Here is an 18,663-nt window from a genome sequence, read left to right as displayed (position 1 = left end):
CAGACTAACACATACGCTAAAATATATTTTTGTTTGCCTAGAAAACTTATTGTTATTGGGAGGGATGTAAATAAACATAACCAAAATCCTCTCCGCGTTTCTCTATAAACAACTTCTCTGCCTCGAGCATCGTCCATGTCTCGTGTCCGTAGAGAACCACCGGTCTTATTGGCGTCTTGTATACATGGTACATTTGGTGCGGGGGTGAATCTTTTTTGATCGCAGTTTCTTCTAGAGCACGTAGTAGGCACGACTTCCACTGATGATGCGCCTTCGTATTTCACGGCTCACGTTATTGTCAGCCGTTAGCAAAGAACCGAGGTAGACGAATTCTTCTACCACCTCGAAAGTATCCCCGTCTATCGTAACATTGCTGCCAAGGGGCTGTCCATAAACACCGTGGTCATTTTTTTGGGACTTCTCACCCCCCCCCCCCCCCCCCCCGTGGTCATTCGTCCATACGAAATTTTTTATTCGTCCATACAAAATGCTCATAGGACGCACCCCCCCCCCTCTCATGACCACGTGGTTTACGGACAGCCCCCAAGGTTTGTCCTGTCTCGCTCAGTCCCACCTACCAGCATGTACTTTGTCTTGGCCGCATTCACCACCAGTCCGACCTTTGCTGCTTCACGTTTCAGGCCACCGTTCCAAATGTTCTAGCAATAATATCCATATCATCCGCAAAATAGACAAATTGGCCGGATTTCGTGAAGATCGTATCCCGGCTGTTGAGCCCGGCTCGTCGCATAACACCTTCCAGGGCAGTAGGCAGGAAAGTCCATCACCTTGTCGTAGTCCCCGTCGAGATTCGAATGAACTGGATAGTTCACCCGAAATCCTTACGCTGTTATGCATCGTTGCTCTTATCAGTCTGGTAAGCTTCCCGGGTAAGCTGTTCTCGTCCATGATTTTCCATAGCTCTGTGCGGTCGATACTGTCGTATGCCGTCTTGAAGTCGATGAACAGGTGGTGCGTTGGGACCTGGTATTCACGGCATTTCTGGAGGATTTGCCGATCGTTGAAGATCTGGTCCGTTATCGACCGGCCGTCGATGAAGCCGGCTTGGTAACTTCCCACGAACTCATTTACTTTAGGTGACAGACGACGGAAGATGATCTGGGATAGCACTTTGTAGGCGGCATTCAAAATGGTGATCGCTCGAAAGTTCTCACTCCTTAACTTGTCGCCTTTCTTGTGGATGGGACAGATTATCCCTTCCTTCCACTCCTCCGGTAGCTGTTCGGTTTCCCAGATCTTGACTACTAACTGGTGCAGACAGGTGGCCAACTTTTCCGGGCCCATCTTGATGAGTTCTGCTGCGATACCGTCCTTACCAGCCGCTTTGTTGTTTTTGAGCTGGTGGATGGCATCCTTAACTTCCCTCAGCGTGGGAGTTGGTTCGTTCCCGTCCTCTGCTGCACCAACATAGTCATTTCCTCAGCTGCCTTGATCCCCCGTGTCTACATTCTCTTCGCCATTCAGGTGCTCGTCGAAGTGCTGCTTCCACCTTTCGATCATCTCAAGTTTATCCGTCAGGAGGCTCCCGTCATTATCCCTGCAGATTTCGGCTGGCGGCACGTAGCCTTTACGGGATGCGTTGAGTTTCTGGTAGAACTTACGTGTTTTTCAAGAACGGCACAGCAGTTCCATTTCCTCGGAGCCCGCTTCTTCCAGGCGGCGCTTTTTCTCCCGGTAAAGACGGGTCTGCTGCTTCCGTTTCTGTCTGTATCGCTCCACATTGTGTCGGGTTCCATGCTGCAGCATTACCGCCCGCGCTGCGTCCTTCTCCTCCAGAACCGCTCTGCACTCCTCGTCGAACCAATCGTTTCGTCGACTCCGTTCTACGTACCCGACGGTGCTCTCGGCTGCGTTGTTGATGGCTGCTGTCACTGTATTCTAGCAGTCCTGCAGAGGGGCCACATCGAGCACACCCTTGTCCGGCAACGCTGCCTCGAGGTTCTGCGCGTATACTGAGGCGACATCCGGTTGCTTCAGTCGCTCTAGATCGTACCGGGGCGGCCGCCAGTACTGTACATTGTTAATAACGGAGAGTTTTGGGCGCAGTTTAACCATCACTAGGTAGTGATCAGAGTCGATATAAGTGCCACGATAGGTCCTGACATCGATAATGTCGGAGAAGTGCCGTCCATCAATCAGAACGTGGTCGATTTGCGATTCCGTTTGTTGTGGTGATCTCCAGGTGCAACGATACGGCAGGCTGTGCTGGAAGAAGGTGCTACGAATGGCCATGTTCTTGGAGGCGGCGAAATCGATGAGGCGTAGGCCATTTTCGTTCGTCTGCTGAATTTTCCAATCGCCGGTCTGAATTCCTCCTCCTGGTCTACCTGAGCGTTTAGGTCTCCTATGTTGATCTTGACGACGTCGGTTGGGCAGCGGTCGTACTCGCGTTCGAACTGCGCGTAAAATTCGTCCTTGTCATCATCAGTGCTTCCGAAGTGAGGGCTGTGTACGTTTATTATGCTGATGTTCAAAAATCGGCCCTTCAACCTCAACCTGCGCATTAGGGTGGCCCACACTTATATGAAAAAGAAAAATTTCGAAAAATGCCAAGTCTTACCTCCTAAATCAGTTGCTTGGACTCCCAGAAGCTACGTTCAAAATTTGAGCAAAATCGGTTGAGCTTTAGGGGGCGCTCAAAACGCTTGAAGTTTGTAAGGGAAAACTTGGCCAAATGTATGCAGAAATTTTAAGTTTTCGAATTTTGCCGCTAGGTGGCGCTGTAAGCGTTCAATAAATAAACCCTTTTGTATTATTGTAGGTGACTATATGCCAAAGAACTTTGTCAAAGACCGCGAAGTAATCTGACAGCTGTGAAAAAAGTTATACCCTAGGCAAAGTGAGGCAAAGTATTGAGATTTCATTATTGATATTATTCCTTTACATGTATTGGAAAAATAATAATAAAGTTTATCCTCATTTTACCTAGGGCATAACTTTTTTCCCAGACGTTGAATCACTTTGCGGTCTTCGACAAAGTTGTTTGGTATATAGTCACCTACAATAACACCAAATTTATTTATTTATTTATTTCGTCAACCGTTTGTAGACTACATACATACATAATTTGTTCTATATTCTATTGTATCGTACAGAGTTGAAATATTGTTTTAACTTTACGCGAGACATGGTCAAGTCGATAGATTCGTAATGCTTATTGTAAATTAACATCATTCTATTGATTGGGCTGAATTTCGCATAATTTGTACGATGATGACTGACCGCAAATATGTTTCGATTTCTTAATTGTCGAGTCGGAGTATAAAAATTTAAACAGAATAGCAGATTGCTGCAATCTACACGTTGCGAAACAATGTCATTTACAAATGTTATCATAGCATATTCACGACGTTCCTTTAAAGTTTGTATGTTTATTAGCATACAACGTGATTCATAAGAAGGAAGTGGAAAAGTTGTCCATCTCAGTTTACGTAGAGCAAATAGCAAAAATTTCTTCTGCACTGATTCTATGCGTTCTTCATGAGTTTTCATAAATGGGGACCAAACAATACTACAATATTCAAGAATCGATCTCACATAAGAAATGTACAATGTTTTGATAGTGTATGGATCGTTAAAGTTGATACTAAATCGCTTTATGAACCCCAGCATGTTGGTAGCTTTATGAATTATTGTATTATAATGATCGATAAAACTCATTTTAGTATCTAAGATCACACCTAAGTCTCTAACTCTTTCACATCGTTCAACGATTTGATCCCCTAAGGTCACACTAGTTATATGCTGGTTCCTTTTTCTACTAAAGGTGATAGAATTACATTTTTTAACGTTTAACTGAAGCAAACTTTTATTACACCATATGTTGAACAAACGTATTTCGTTTAGATATATACTAGTGTCTTCTTCACTTTTGATTTCCATGAAAATCTTCATATCATCTGCATAAATTAATATCTTTGAATGCTTGAATATATAATATGCGTCGTTCACATATAAAATGAAAAGAAGAGGACCTAAATGTGAACCCTGGGGGACACCAGACGTTACATTAACGGGTTGAGATTTGCTACCTTCGAAACGTACTGTTTGTTGTCTATTTGTTAAATATGATTGAATCCAAGAAAGCAGTTTATCATCAATTCCTATTTTCGAGAGTTACAGCAATAAAGGGATATCTATGCGGTCAAAAGCTTTACTAAAATCAGTATATAGAGCCTCCACATAATTGCCGTGGTCCATAGCATTTACTGTGAAATTTACAAACTCTAGCAGGTTAGTTGCAGTTGAGCGGCCCTTGAAAAACCCGTGTTGAGAATTCGTTATTCTGTTCTTCACTTGATTAAACATTTTTTTTATTAACAATGGATTCAAACAGTTTTGGGATACAAGAAATAATTTCAATTCCACGGTAATTTCGTATGTCGGACTTTTTTCCCGATTTATATATAGGGATTAAAAATGAGTTTTTCCAAATACTGGGAAATGCAGATAATTCAAGGGACATGTTAAATAGCCAAAATAGAGGAGATGTCAGCTCAATTGCAAGAGTTTTCATAAATACTGGGGGAATTCCGTCCGGTCCTGATCCTTTTGAAGCGTCCAAACTTTTTAAACATGTTAAAACGTCCTCCACATTGATATGACTTACATGAACATCTCTTGAAAATGAGGGCATGAATGAAAAATATTCTAGATCACGATCATTCTCGGAGAAAGTCGTATAGATATCTTGGAAAAATATAGCGAAGAGATCGCAAATCTCCTTAGAGGTTTCAGCCGTTTTTTCATCTAATATCATTTTTGAGGGGAAATTACTTGATTTTGATTTAGTCTTAACATAATTGAAGAAATTTTTTGGACAAGACTTGATTTCGTTCTCCGTTTTCGCATTATACTCTTCGAGTGTTATACTGATGGCTTTATTTAATTGGTCACATATTTCCAAATATTTTTGTAGATTTTCATCAGTGTTATTCTTCTTATACATTTTGTGAGCTTTTTGCTTCCGGTTTCTTAAATTTATGATATTTTTGTTGAACCAGACAGGATGTTTAAAATTTCCATGACGCCTTTTCATTTTAGTAGGAACTTCTTTGTCGATTATTTCATATAATATTTTATAGAAGGTACCAACCGCATTTTCAATATTATCCTCACTTTTCAAGATTGATTGCCAGTCTACCACATTTAATTTATGCTTTATGTTGTCATAGTTTGCTTTATGGTATTCGAATACTTCCTCATATTCATAGTCATTAGATATGGTTTGATGATTGAACGCTTACAGCGCCCCCTAGCGGCAAAATTCGAAAACTTAAAATTTCTGCATACATTGGGCCAAGTTTTCCCATACAAACTTCAAGCGTTTTGAGCGCTCCCTTAGGCTCAATTGATTTTGCTCAAGTTTTGAACGTAGCTTCTGGGAGTCCAAAACAACTGATTTATGAGGTAAGACTTGACATTTTCCGAAATTTTTGTTTTTCATATAAGTGTGGGCCACCTTACTGCGCATTCTTTCGTCGATCGGCCACCAACCGATCACGCGCCATAGATCCTGTCCAACATACCTCCTGCAGTGCTGCGATTGCGAACCCGCGGTTTTCCAGTAGGGGAGACTGAGGAGACTTGTTCCTCCCATATTTTCTCAGAATCAAAAAAAAATTCTTCTAGCATATTTTTTCCAAAACTACTCTTGGACAAATGACTATGTTTTGGCTACAAGTGATTTCGATTGAACATTGCATTATTTTTTAACGGCTGATGGTTTGTTTTCAGTCTTTCAGAAATCTTTTAGGCGATTTCGAAAGATCTCAATAACTTTGTGAAAATTGAACCAAATCGTGTCAAAATTTCACAGCATAAAGTTTAAATAAAATACTATCAAACCTATTTATCGAAATAAAGCTGTTACAAACATATATGCAGATTAGTATACACAACAGTGACATGGGGAGACTTGATCCCTCGAGGATTACACCCACATTATATATGTGAAAAATAAAATTCTGTTCGGAAGACTCTATTAACTTGGAATTCTAGTATATTCAACGATAAAATGTGTCGGATAATTATTATTTTAGTTCAAACCATGAAAGGGGGATCAAGTCTCCCCATTTAGAAAATACATACGACATATCCTTAAAAAATTAAGGAAATCTTACAATTTCAAAAACACCATATTCATCGAAAATAAAAGAACACTTGAAAAGTAAACGAATAGGAAGCCTTTAGAGTTATTTCCCCTTCCAATAAATCATGTGTTCAAAGGGGGATCAAGTGTCACCCATTTTTGAAAAAAAATACATCATAAGACATGCCCCCATAAAAACACAGATTCGACAACATTACCAAAAATTTAAAGACCTTCTGTTGTGTGTAAATTTGCAATATATATTTCCCTGCCATTCTGTACGGAAAACAGATCTAGTTTTGTGTGTTCCTTAAAGTTACAGTTAAATTAAGAAAAAGCGATCAAGTCTACCCACTACCCAGTCTCCCCTATATCGGCGGGTTTGCGGGTGCTCCCGATGAATTTGAGGGATCTGCAGTTCCACGTACCGAGCATCCAATCGCATGTCCCTTTTCGTCACTGCGGTCGTCGCCATTATTGGTATCGGTTCGCATTCTTCTCTTGTTGATTTTTCGGTGTTAGTCTTTTTACGGCTGGCTCGCAGGGCCTGACACCAACCCACTAACCCAGGGAGCTGGGCTTACCTTTCCGGAAGCTACGGGTTCTACGGCATTGGCATATCCTCCAACTACAGTGCTAAACAGCTAGGCTCAAGGGCCAGTCTTCGCCGGGGGTGGTGTTTTTAATGGGCGCCCAGGAGATAATATTTTACCTGAGCTTCCACCCCGACCAAAACAACCTAATGTCTCTGAAATAAAGACAAATCAATCAACCACAGACAAACAGACGTAACTCTTAGAGGAACTTCATCAAAAACTTCTGCCCGGTGTCATTTTCATGAGCACACTGCCACCTGTTGGTAGAACCGCGCCTGACACTGTCGGCCATGACGGATTTCGATTTGACGTTTTGCTGACACGCGCACTACTACACAAATTGCCTGTAATTTTCGTTTGCATCATTCAGCAACGTGTACACTAGCAAACGTCAAAGCGATCGAACACTAGCGCATCTGGTGGAACGATCGCGCAAATCAAATGAAATTTGAATTGATCGTTAAATGCATGTGCCAAGCCGTTTTGAAGAGTGTTACGTCTGTTTGTCTGTGAATCAACAATTTAATGTTTAGTAAAATCAACTGCCACTTTTGTAGAAAACAAAAACCAAGTTTAAATGGCCGCATATTGTGTCGTTCCGGGAATACATTCGCTAGTAAAAACCTGTATAAAAAACTAACAGCCACATTTTTTTTTTCAAACCAAATTTTTAGGTTAGAAACAACATATATTATGATTGAAATTACTATTTTGTTAGTTAAGCATTCAGCAAACATGATGGTTGTTTCATACTGCAGTGCATTTGCTCCGTCAATATCAAAGTAAAACATAAGTTGAGGCTGTCTGAAATTTTCGGATATTTTTTTCTTAATCTAAATCACAAATTTCTGCAATATCATGACTGTACTATGAACATCTTGAGTCATCACTTCCAGCAAACCATTTACTGCCGAATAAATCACTTTCATTACCATGTCTGCTCGCGCACACGTATGTCGTTCGCTAATGCAAGGCGAAATGTTTCAACACGCAAACACTCGTGCTAGCACTCTTGTTCTTTTCGAGAGCACTATCGCAATATGCCCAGGGCCGTTGTAACACTGGAGCTTCATTTGGGGATATTTTTGGATATACTTTTTAATCTACTTACTGCTGAAAAGTTTGGATGTTCATAACTGTTCAACGGTAGGTAAAAACAATTGAAGCGACTAAAAACTTTGCGGAACACCACAAATGCATTGTGCCCCACTTTGGGCGACACAATACGGGCAATAACTGTTAGCCGAACCCTACAAATGCAGATTTTATGTTCCGCATCGAGCCCCATATTTGGGAACTAATGGGATACGTAAAGCAAAATAGAACATTACAAATGCACCAAACACAAACATGCAACACCTAACATAAATTTTGCCCAGTTATCTAAATAGGATGGCAAGGTTTCATTATTGTTCTTGGTCCATCAGTCAATCGTAATCGTATTTCTTCTGGCAGATTGTCGTTTCGTTCGCATAGTTGTTTCTCATGCTAAGGGAGCATCCTGACTTGGGCAACAACACAAGACCGTCTGTCGTTTGGTGTCCGTGTTAGGGGACGGCTTGCGTGTTTTGTACTGGATCGCTTCCCGAAATTACTGGAGCGCTACAAAATGCACATCAATATTTAGGGACAGATGTACAAGCCGCAGTATAACATACAAAATAAACTGACAAAATGTTCATAACAATCTACGAACGTAACACACTCCTTGCAACAATCGAAGAATTTTCCATGAATTGGAATTTTTCGTATCCCAGTACCATCTACCCCCGTTAGTTTGATCGCATGTGATATGAACACTTTTTAGTATGACCCCCTCTAATCTGCACATCGTTCAAACTTCATTCTGCCAATGGAACAGTGTGAAACGGAACGCAGAATCAAAACAAAACACCAAATCAGGTTGCCAGTAGTGTGTTTTTCGTTGCAAACAGAGTTGCTAGAAGTTCAAATTAAAAATGAACCCCGCTGGTTTGCATCAAGTGTCGTTCAAACCAACGGGGGTAGACGGTAGTTCCCAAATACGGAGCTCGATGCGAAAAATGAAATGAACATTTGTAGGGTTCTGCTAACAGTTGTCCGTATTGTGTCACCCCACAGTGGGCGCCAGTATTGCGACTAAAAATTCTGCGGAACACTACAAATGCATCGTGACCCACGTTGGGCGACACAATACGGACAACTGTTAGCAGAACCCTGCAAATGCTCATTTTATTTTCCACATCGAGCCCCATATTTGGGAACTAATGGGATACGAAAAAGCGGAACATTGCAAATGCATAAAACACAAACATGCAACATCAACATACATATGTCAAGGCTAAAGCAAGCAGCCATCCAGGATGGAGATCTTTTACGTTGGCCTCATGGGTAGTGGTGCTCAAGATACATGAGTGAGTGTGAGTAACTTTTGAAAAGGACGTATGAAAAAACCTTAAAATCTTCTTCAAAAAACTATAACTTGAAAACGGTTTGTTGGATTAAATTGATGTCTTCGAAGATATTTAAGGATACATGAAGGACTTTTAGAAAAAAATACACTGAGAGTTATAGCCATCGTGGATCAATGGTAAATGTCACATAGTTTCAATTTCTCAAAAACGTTACCCTTCGATTTTTTTTACTATTTTTATGTAGAAAGCTGACTATCAGTCTTTTTTATACGAACTGCGTTCATTTTGAACGCACTTCCAACTTCGTAAAGGTATGAAGTTTGCAGAGCTTAACATCTCAACCAAAATCAACGAAAGTGTAGGCATTACGAATACCACGGACGACGGCAACGTACACATCATTGCCGTCTACTTATCAGGAGCCAGAAGGAGGGCAGCCTGAACACAGTTTCGTCGCGACATTTTTACTTTGACCAGGATCGCTGAACCGTTTCATATAGTGGGTGATAGGGTATTGGTTCCCTTCTTAAGCATGTGGCTCCCATTTTCATCCTACGAAAAACAAAGGATTGATGCGCTGTTTGTTTTGTTTCTTATTTTTGTATTTTTTGTTAGAAGTGAGCACCCATGAAAACAAAAAGAACGAAATCAATCGGTGCCGTAATCGTTTGTTTTCGAATAGGATGAATATGGGAGCGTGAGATTAATGATGGAACACATACCCTATGAACGCTCGACATCGTCACTGGAACTGCTCGAAAGCAAACAAAGCCGGAATGCTGTTCGTGCAGAAGGTAACAAGCTACAACTTTTATGTTAATTTCCCAGATACCTCAAAAACTTTCAAAAAATGCTCTTCGAACATTCTCCCCACCTTATTCTACTCCCACAATTACGACGGAACATTTTTCAAGAATTTTACCAGAAATTCTTTCTGGAATCTTAATAAAATAACGCTTCAAAAAAAAGCTGCACAAATGTATAAAAAAAAGAAATTTTAAACGATTAATTGCAAGAATTCTAGCTTCTAGAAAGCTTGCAATAGAAAATTAAGAAAGGATAATTCCCGGAGGAACCCTTGAAAGAGTTCCTGAAAATATCAGGAATTTTTCGAGAATTTTGGGAAATTCCCTGGCGGAATTTCCTGAGCATTTCTTGGAATAAACTGAAAAAAGCAAAGAAATCTACCATTTCTGACCTAGAGAAAACTTGGAAGGAATCCTACAGGAACCCTTTTAAGAATTCTAAGAATAACACACGAAGAAATACCTGAAGAAATTCTTGCAAGAAATAGAGAAACCCTTGGATACATAAATCAGGATGGAAACTTGAAAAAAAAATCTGGAGGGATCTATGTATTCCTGATGGGATTCTGGGAGAAAAATCAGGGAGGAATTCTTGAACTTTTTCCAGCTTTCTTGCTGGGACCTTCCGGGCAATCTTCCTGAAAGTCTAGCAGAAATACATGCGGATGTTCTTCCAGGGATTTCTCTAAGGACTCATCTATGAATTCTTCCAGAGATTTTATTCAAAGATTCCTCCAGAAATTCCTCGTGGCCTTCCTCCAAGGATTTCTTAAATAACTTCTTCTGCGGTTCTTCCAGCAATTCTTCCTCCAGAAATTCTAACTATTATGCCTTCAGGAGTTCTCGTAGTAATTTATATAAGAATTCATCCTTGCATTCTTGTTGGAATTCCTCCGGAAAATCTTCCTGAGATTCCTCCAGAATGCTTCAACCGGTTCTTTCAGAAGTTTCTCTTTGGATTTTCTCCGGAATTCCTGATGGGGTTTACAATGATACATCCCAGAATGCTTCTAAGAATTGCTTTTTTTCTAAGAATCTTCAGAACCACATTTACAATTGACTGAGGGATCCCAGCTGGAATTTCTGGAGGAACTTCTGGAATAATCCCAAGAAGATTGTCTTGAATGATCCTACCAAGAATTCTTGAAGGGTTTTCTGGAGAATTTCGTAGAACTCTGTAATGTATCACAGACGAAATTTCGAGAGAAATCCTAGTACGATTTTGCTAGAAGAATCACTAAAAGAATTATTGGAGAAACCCCATCAGGAATTTCAGGTGAATCCGTGAATCCTATGAGAAGTTCCTTGAATAAATACCAGGAGGAATACCTACACTGCCGTTATATATGATATGAGATTCCCATATAACATGGGACAATCGGGCGTAGAACGGCAGTACAGTTCTCATTGGAAAAAATCAGTAAAGGTATTCTGGAGGACTCCATAGATACAGTCCCTGATGATATTTCTGGATGAACAACAGTAAGATTTTGCGAGAGTATTGTTGCAATTATACAAGGAGAAATCCCTAGATGAATCCTTTGAAGTATGTCTGGAAATTAGTCTACCCCATTTGGCATGATGGTCATTTGGTATAACAAGGATTATGCACATTCTTACCAAGAAGGCTGTTCCTCATATTATGCCAAACAGCATTATGCAAAATGGTCGTTATGCTAAATGGTCCTTCTGTGAAATGGCATTATGCCAAACAGTTTTATGCCAAATGGGGTGGAGCCTCTGGAAATGCCCCAGTTGGAATTTCTTGAGGAGTCCCAGCTGGAATACATAGAGAAAGACCAAAATGAGTTCCTGGAGAAATCCCATCAGAATTTTCTGGTAGAACTCCTGGATGAAATCTTAGTAGAATATTCTGGATAAATCCTGGAAGAAATCTCTGGAAGAATCACCGAAAGGATTTCCGGAAAAATACTAGGAAGATTGCCAGGAAGATTCTCACCAGGAATGCTAGAAGAAAACTCTCGAGCAATACCGAGTAGAATTCCTGAAGGTATCACAGTTAGAGTTTCTGAAAGAATTCTAGGAGAAATTGCTGGAAAATCGCAGCAATAGTTTCTCGAATTCCCAAAGGAAGGCCAATAGGAGCTCCTGGAGGAAATCCCATGAGAAATTTCACGAGAAATCCCTGGATAAATCCTCTGGACACATTCCACGTACTTCTACACCGCGGTTTTTGAACTTCGTTGAATAATATTCGGGCTCCTGCTGTCGATTTTGATTCTTTTTGCATCGAAATAAGGATGATTACTTATATTATTCTAATACTACTTGAAACTTTGCAAACTGTTTGGAGAAAGTAGCAACTTTCTTGGCGTTGAGTCAAAATAGGTATTTTTTTTACGATGGTGTCCCGTTACGCTGTATTTCTGGATCTCTTTCAGAGTAAAAGGGTCAAATTCCCCATTAGATAGCATAAATTGAATCTTCTATTAAAATCTGATCGTTTGATATTCTGAAATCTTCCCCGGAATACTTTGAAATAAAATAAGAGACAACCGAGCTCTCATACTGAATCCAGAGCTTTTTTTCGTCTATCTAGTGTGGGTATGGTCACATTCACTAATTACAACAGTATTGCCTTACCAAAAACGTTTCCGCACTGCAGGGGTTCTTCCAGAATATTTATTATTATGAGTTTATACCAACAACTTCCCCAGGAGATTTCCAACAGAAATTCTTCCAGAAATTTCACCAGCAGTTTCTACAGAAACTTCTTCAGAAATTGCAACAATAGTTTCTTTAGAAATTCCTCCAAGAGTTTCCTCAGGTGGAAACTTTTCAGGAGTTCCTCTTTCAGTTTATCTGGGAGTTTCTTCAGAAGTTCCTTAAACAATTCTCAAATATTTCCTGTAATAATGCCTCCAGAAGTTTCTTCAGAAGTTCTTCCCAGAGTTGCTCCAGGATTTTTCCAGTAGTTCTTTCAGCAGTCCATTCGAGATTTTCTCTATGAGTTTCTCCGGAAGTTGCTCAAAAAGATGTCCGGGATCCTAGGAAAACTCTCCCAGGCAGCAACAATTGTAGAAATTCCTATTTGGACTTTTGGTGAATTTCTTGAGGAAACTCCTGTGGAAACTCTGGAAAAGTTTTTGAAAAAAAAAACGAAAAACTTCTTGGTGTATTTCCAGAATTGAACCTCAAGAGGAATCACTGATAAACCATTTAAAGAAATCGGTGCAGGAGCTCAAAAAAATATCATGAATCTGCAGGAGCAATTCCAATCATGTATCTCCTGGATCAATATCTGAATTCTTTCTGGAGAAACTTCAGAGAAAAATCTTTCTCATATAATTTATGGAGAAATCTATGTCTATCTCTGGACGAACTCCTCCTGCGGAATCAGTGAAGAAATTTTTCCTGGAGAAAACCATGAAGGAAGAAAACTGATTTATAGAGAAGCTTCATTTGAAATTGAAAACTCTAAAATAAACATTGCAGCAAATGAAAAGGATATAAATAGGAATTCGTCATCCAATGATATCGTTCTAAAGGGTCATTAAACTTCATACAATAATCCGTTGCTTGTTTCATAATTTGGAAGCTGATGTGATCTTGAGAACTATCTGGACCATCCTTATTTTACGATATTGGAAAAAACCTTCACAAGGACATCATAAAGCTAGAAGTAATAGTTTAGGTGTGAACCTTTTTATCTTGCTATCTACAGCTCTGTGACTATTATGCAGTGGAAGTACTTGAATACTAATAGGGAATCGCGCTACTTGGGCGGTGGCTTCTATATTCGTCTGTTTTCCACTATAAATCAGTCAAATTTGAACCAATTGACAAAACTTTTGGAATGTGGTGAGATAAGTATAGTATCTACCCGTGTACAACATTTCAAGTCAATTGATTCAAAATCGACTGAGTTATAGTGGAAAACAGACGAATATAGAAGCCACCGCCCAAGTGGCGCGATACCCTACGAGATGCATTATCTGTTCCAGTTTGCAAAAATGAAAAATAGAAGCAGAGAAAAAAATATATTTTATCAACGAATGCACAGAAAAAAATATGTAATTAAAATTCAGCGAGAAATCATGCACATAAAGGGAATGCTAGAGTTCGTGCACTTTTACATGAGATATAATGTAAAAATACATTACCATCGTGTAAATTTCCGCCAACCATCGCGTAAACCATCTTGGACTCCAACCGGTTACGTGACTATTAGCGGAAATTTACACGATTGTAACGTAATTTTACATGATTCATTCATTTATTTAGTTCACATCAAATTCATGATAATACTGAATCAACAATTTGCCGCCATAATACTCGATTTGCAGCTGCAGCTCTCCATCCTCGGTCACGCCCAACACTCGCCAGATCACGCTCCACCTGGTCCGCCCATCGTGCTCTCTGCGCTCCACGCCTTCTTGTACCAACCGGATGGTTAGCAAACACCAACTTTGCAGGGTTGTTGTCCGGCATTCTTGCAACATGCCCTGCCCACCGTATCCTTCCAGCTTTGGCCACTTTCTGGATACTGTGTTCGCCGTAAAGTGCAGCGAGCTCGTGGTTCATCCTTCTCCGCCACACACCGTTCTCCTGCACACCGCCGAAGATCGTCCTTAGCACCCGTCGCTCGAAAACTCCGAGTGCTTGCAGGTCCTCCTCGAGCATCGTCCATGTCTCGTGTCCGTAGAGAACCACCGGTCTTATTAACGTCTTGTACATGGTACATTTGGTGCGGGGGTGAATCTTTTTTGACCGCAGTTTCTTCTGGAGCCCATAGTAGGCACGACTTCCACTGATGATGCGCCTTCGTATTTCACGGCTCACGTTATTGTCAGCCGTTAGCAAGGAACCGAGGTAGACGAATTCTTCTACCACCTCGAAAGTATCCCCGTCTATCGTAACATTGCTGCCAAGGCTTGTCCTGTCTCGCTCAGTCCCACCTACCAGCATGTACTTTGTCTTAGCCGCATTCACCACCAGTCCGACCTTTGCTGCTTCACGTTTCAGGCGGGTGTACTGTTCTGCCACCGTTCCAAATGTTCTGGCAATAATATCCATGTCATCCGCAAAACAGACAAATTGGCTGGATTTCGTGAAGATCGTACCCCGGCTGTTGAGCCCGGCTCGTCGCATAACACCTTCCAGGGCGATGTTGAATAGTAGGCAGGAAAGTCCATCACCTTGTCGTAGTCCCCGTCGAGATTCAAATGAACTGGATAGTTCACCCGAAATCCTTACGCTGTTCTGCACACCGTCCATCGTTGCTCTTATCAGTCTAGTCAGCTTCCCGGGAAAGCTGTTCTCGTCCATAATTTTCCATAGCTCTGTGCGGTCGATACTGTCGTATGCCACTTTGAAGTCGATGAACAGGTGATGCGTTGGGACCTGGTATTCACGGCATTTCTGGAGGATTTGCCGTACGGTGAAGATCTGGTCCGTTGTCGACCGGCCGTCGATGAAACCGGCTTGGTAACTTCCCACGAACTCATTTACTTTAGGTGAAAGACGACGGAAGATGATCTGGGATAGCACTTTGTAGGCGGCATTCAAAACGGTGATCGCTCGAAAGTTCTCACACATTAACTTGTCGCCTTTCTTGTGGATGGGACAGATTATCCCTTCCTTCCACTCCTCCGGTAGCTGTTCGGTTTCCCAGATCTTGACTACTAACTGGTGCAGACAGGTGGCCAACTTTTCCGGGCCCATCTTGATGAGTTCTGCTGCGATACCGTCCTTACCAGCCACTTTGTTGTTTTTGAGCTGGTGGATGGCATCCTTAACTTCCCTCAGCGTGGGAGTTGGTTCGTTCCCGTCCTCTGCTGCACCAACATAGTCATTTCCTCCGCTGCCTTGGTCCTCCGTGCCTACATTCTCTTCGCCATTCAGGTGCTCGTCGAAGTGCTGCTTCCACCTTTCGATCACCTCACGTTTGTCCGTCAGGAGGCTCCCTTCCTTATCCCTGCATATTTCGGCTTGCGGCACGTAGCCTTTGCGGGATGCGTTGAGCTTCTGGTAGAACTTGCGTGTTTCCTGTGAACGGCACAGCAGTTCCATTTCCTCGCACTCCGCTTCTTCCAGGCGGCGCTTTTTCTCCCGGAAGAGACGGGTCTGCTGCTTCCGCTTCTGTCTGTATCGCTTCACATTCTGTCGGGTTCCATGCTGCAGCATTACCGCCCGCGCTGCATCCTTCTCCTCCAGAACCGCTCTGCACTCCTCGTCGAACCAATCGTTTCGTCGACTCCGTTCTACGTACCCGATAGTGCTCTCGGCTGCGTTGTTGATGGCTGCTTTCATTGTACTCCAGCAGTCCTCTAGAGGGGCCACATCGAGCACACCCTCGTCCGGCAACGCTGCCTCGAGATTCTGCGCGTATGCGGTGGCGACATCCGGTTGCTTCAGTCGCTCTAGATCGTACCGGGGCGGCCGCCGGTAATGTACGTTGTTAATAACGGAGAGTTTTGGGCGCAGTTTAACCATCACCAGGTAGTGATCGGAGTCGATATTAGCGCCACGATAGGTCCTGACGTCGATAATGTCGGAGAAGTGCCGTCCATCAATCAGAACGTGGTCGATTTGCGATTCCGTTTGTTGTGGTGATCTCCAGGTGTAACGATACGGGAGGCTGTGCTGGAAGAAGGTGCTACGAATGGCCATGTTCTTGGAGGCGGCGAAATCGATGAGGCGTAGGCCATTTTCGTTCGTCAGCTGGTGGGCGCTGAACTTTCCAATCGTCGGTCTGAATTCCTCCTCCTGGCCTACCTGAGCGTTTAGATCCCCTATGATGATCTTGACGTCGTGGTTTGGGCAGCGGTCGTACTCGCGTTCGAGCTGCGCGTAAAATGCGTCTTTGTCATCATCAGTGCTTCCGGAGTGAGGGCTGTGCACGTTTATTATGCTAATGTTGAAGAATCGGCCCTTGATCCTCAACCTGCACATTCTTTCGTCGATCGGCCACCAACCGATCACGCGCCTCTGCATGTCGCCCATCACTATAAAAGCTGTTGCCGCAACTCTGGTAGATGGTATGATTACCTCTAAACGTTCGCACCATGGATCCTGTCCAACACACCTCCTGCAGCGCTACGATGCCGAACCCGCGGTCCTTCATTAGATCGGCGAGTATACGGGTGCTCCCGATGAAGTTGAGAGATCTGCAGTTCCACGTACCGAGCTTCCAATCGCAAGTCCCTTTTCGTCGCTGTGGTCGTCGCCATTGGTATCGGTTCGCATTCTTCTCTTGTTGATTTTCCGGTGCTAGTCTTTTTTACGGCTGGCTCGCAGGGCCTGACACCAACCCACTAACCCAGGGAGCTGGGCTTACCTTCCCGGAAGCTACGGGTTCTGCATTGGCATTTCCTCCAACTACAGTGCTAAATAGCTAGGCTCGAGCGCCAGTCTTCGCCGGGGGTGGTGTTTTTAATGGGCGCCCAGGAGATAATATTTTACCTGAGCTTTCACCCCCAATGATATCTCATGTAAATATGCACTAACTCTAGCATTCCCTTTATGTGTCCCTTTATGTGCATGATTTCTCGCTGAATTTTACATGAATATTTTTTTCTGTGATGAATAAAATCTCTTGAAGATAAAGCGGCCCTGCTTATCGTTGCACATGAAACAAAATACGACGTGTAACGTGTCTAATTAATTCCAATTTACACGTCCATTACTAGCACACAACAATTGCCACAACGACATCCAGCCTTATGCCGACTCGACTGCCACCATGAGTAAATCCTCCTTTGTGATTCACATGTCGTGACGGCGGTTTATACGCTATCAGAGAAAGCAAACTTTGGGGTTTGGGAAATATGCGCAGTTCATTTTGTGGAAAACAATGAATTGCTAGACGTTCTGAAACAACGAACGAAAATTCCACAACAAAGAAGAATTTTTGGTTGGCCGTTTCCGTGTCCAACCGTAATCAACCAAAACGAAAAAGCCACCCCACCAAAAAAGCGAAAGGCCATGCCCAAACCCGCACCCAACGTCAGCAATAAATCCTGATTAAGTTATCAGGGCTCAGGGCTCGAGGCTTGACCCGTCGTACCCCCATTGGAATCCGAAACCGAAACCAAAAAACAGCCTATAAGCCAGTATGTAATACAATGGAGTGCACTTACCGATTAGTGTCGGTGGAATGATTAGATTCTGGCGGTAGATCATCGTCCAGGTCGCGTACACGGCCACGCTGGACATGGCGCACAGGGCCAACAGGAGGCATCCCTGGATGTAGGTGTGTTTCTTCCTATGGGAAAACAAAGAAAGTAGAACGAAATCACGTTAGTGCTGGGTGACGATAATAAAGGTTTTTTTTTTCGTGGTGATATATTCGATGGTCTATGCGGGTTTTGACTGTGGAGTGACCGGATATTTGGTAGAGGAGTGGCGTGGCATATAATCTATTGCTACGGTCATCAAGTGCTTCAACCATGATTATTCACCTTGGGAGTGTATGGACTGGGGTGATTGGCATTTCTTTGCTATTATAGTGATGTTTGTTATTGTATTGGAATTCCCATTCGTATGTACATTGGCTGCATGGACGATTGATTACAAGGCACGTGTTATCAAAATCGTTCAAAAATATAAGGCGAATAGTAAACTAACATGTCATAAATATAAATGAACATCGTCCGCAAAGCATACAAATTGGCCGGATTTCGTGAAAATCGTACCTCTGCTCATTGCATTACACCTTCCAGAGCGATGTTGAAGAGTAGGCATGAGAGTTCGTCATCTTGTCGCAGTCCCTGGCAAGATCCGAATGAACTGGA

At 42.4% G+C, this 18,663-nt stretch overlaps 1 protein-coding gene across 1 annotated transcript in view; it reads right to left on the bottom strand.

The window, feature by feature from the left end:
* The window catches only part of LOC115254276 (chitinase-like protein 3), a gene marked incomplete at its 5' end in the record, with an annotated part of 35,178 nt that extends 17,044 nt beyond the window's left edge, over positions 1-18,134 (bottom strand). Inside the window, 1 exon segment of the mRNA XM_062844842.1 lies at positions 18,010-18,134. Within this exon segment, the coding sequence (XP_062700826.1) occupies positions 18,010-18,134 (125 nt within the window).
* Positions 18,135-18,663: the final 529 nt, after the last annotated feature.

The sequence above is a fragment of the Aedes albopictus genome, chromosome 1, assembly GCF_035046485.1.
Source record: "Aedes albopictus strain Foshan chromosome 1, AalbF5, whole genome shotgun sequence".
NCBI classification, from domain to species: domain Eukaryota; kingdom Metazoa; phylum Arthropoda; class Insecta; order Diptera; family Culicidae; genus Aedes; species Aedes albopictus.
The sequence above is the reverse complement of the archived record's forward strand: the minus strand, read 5'-3'. Positions and strand labels throughout refer to the sequence as shown.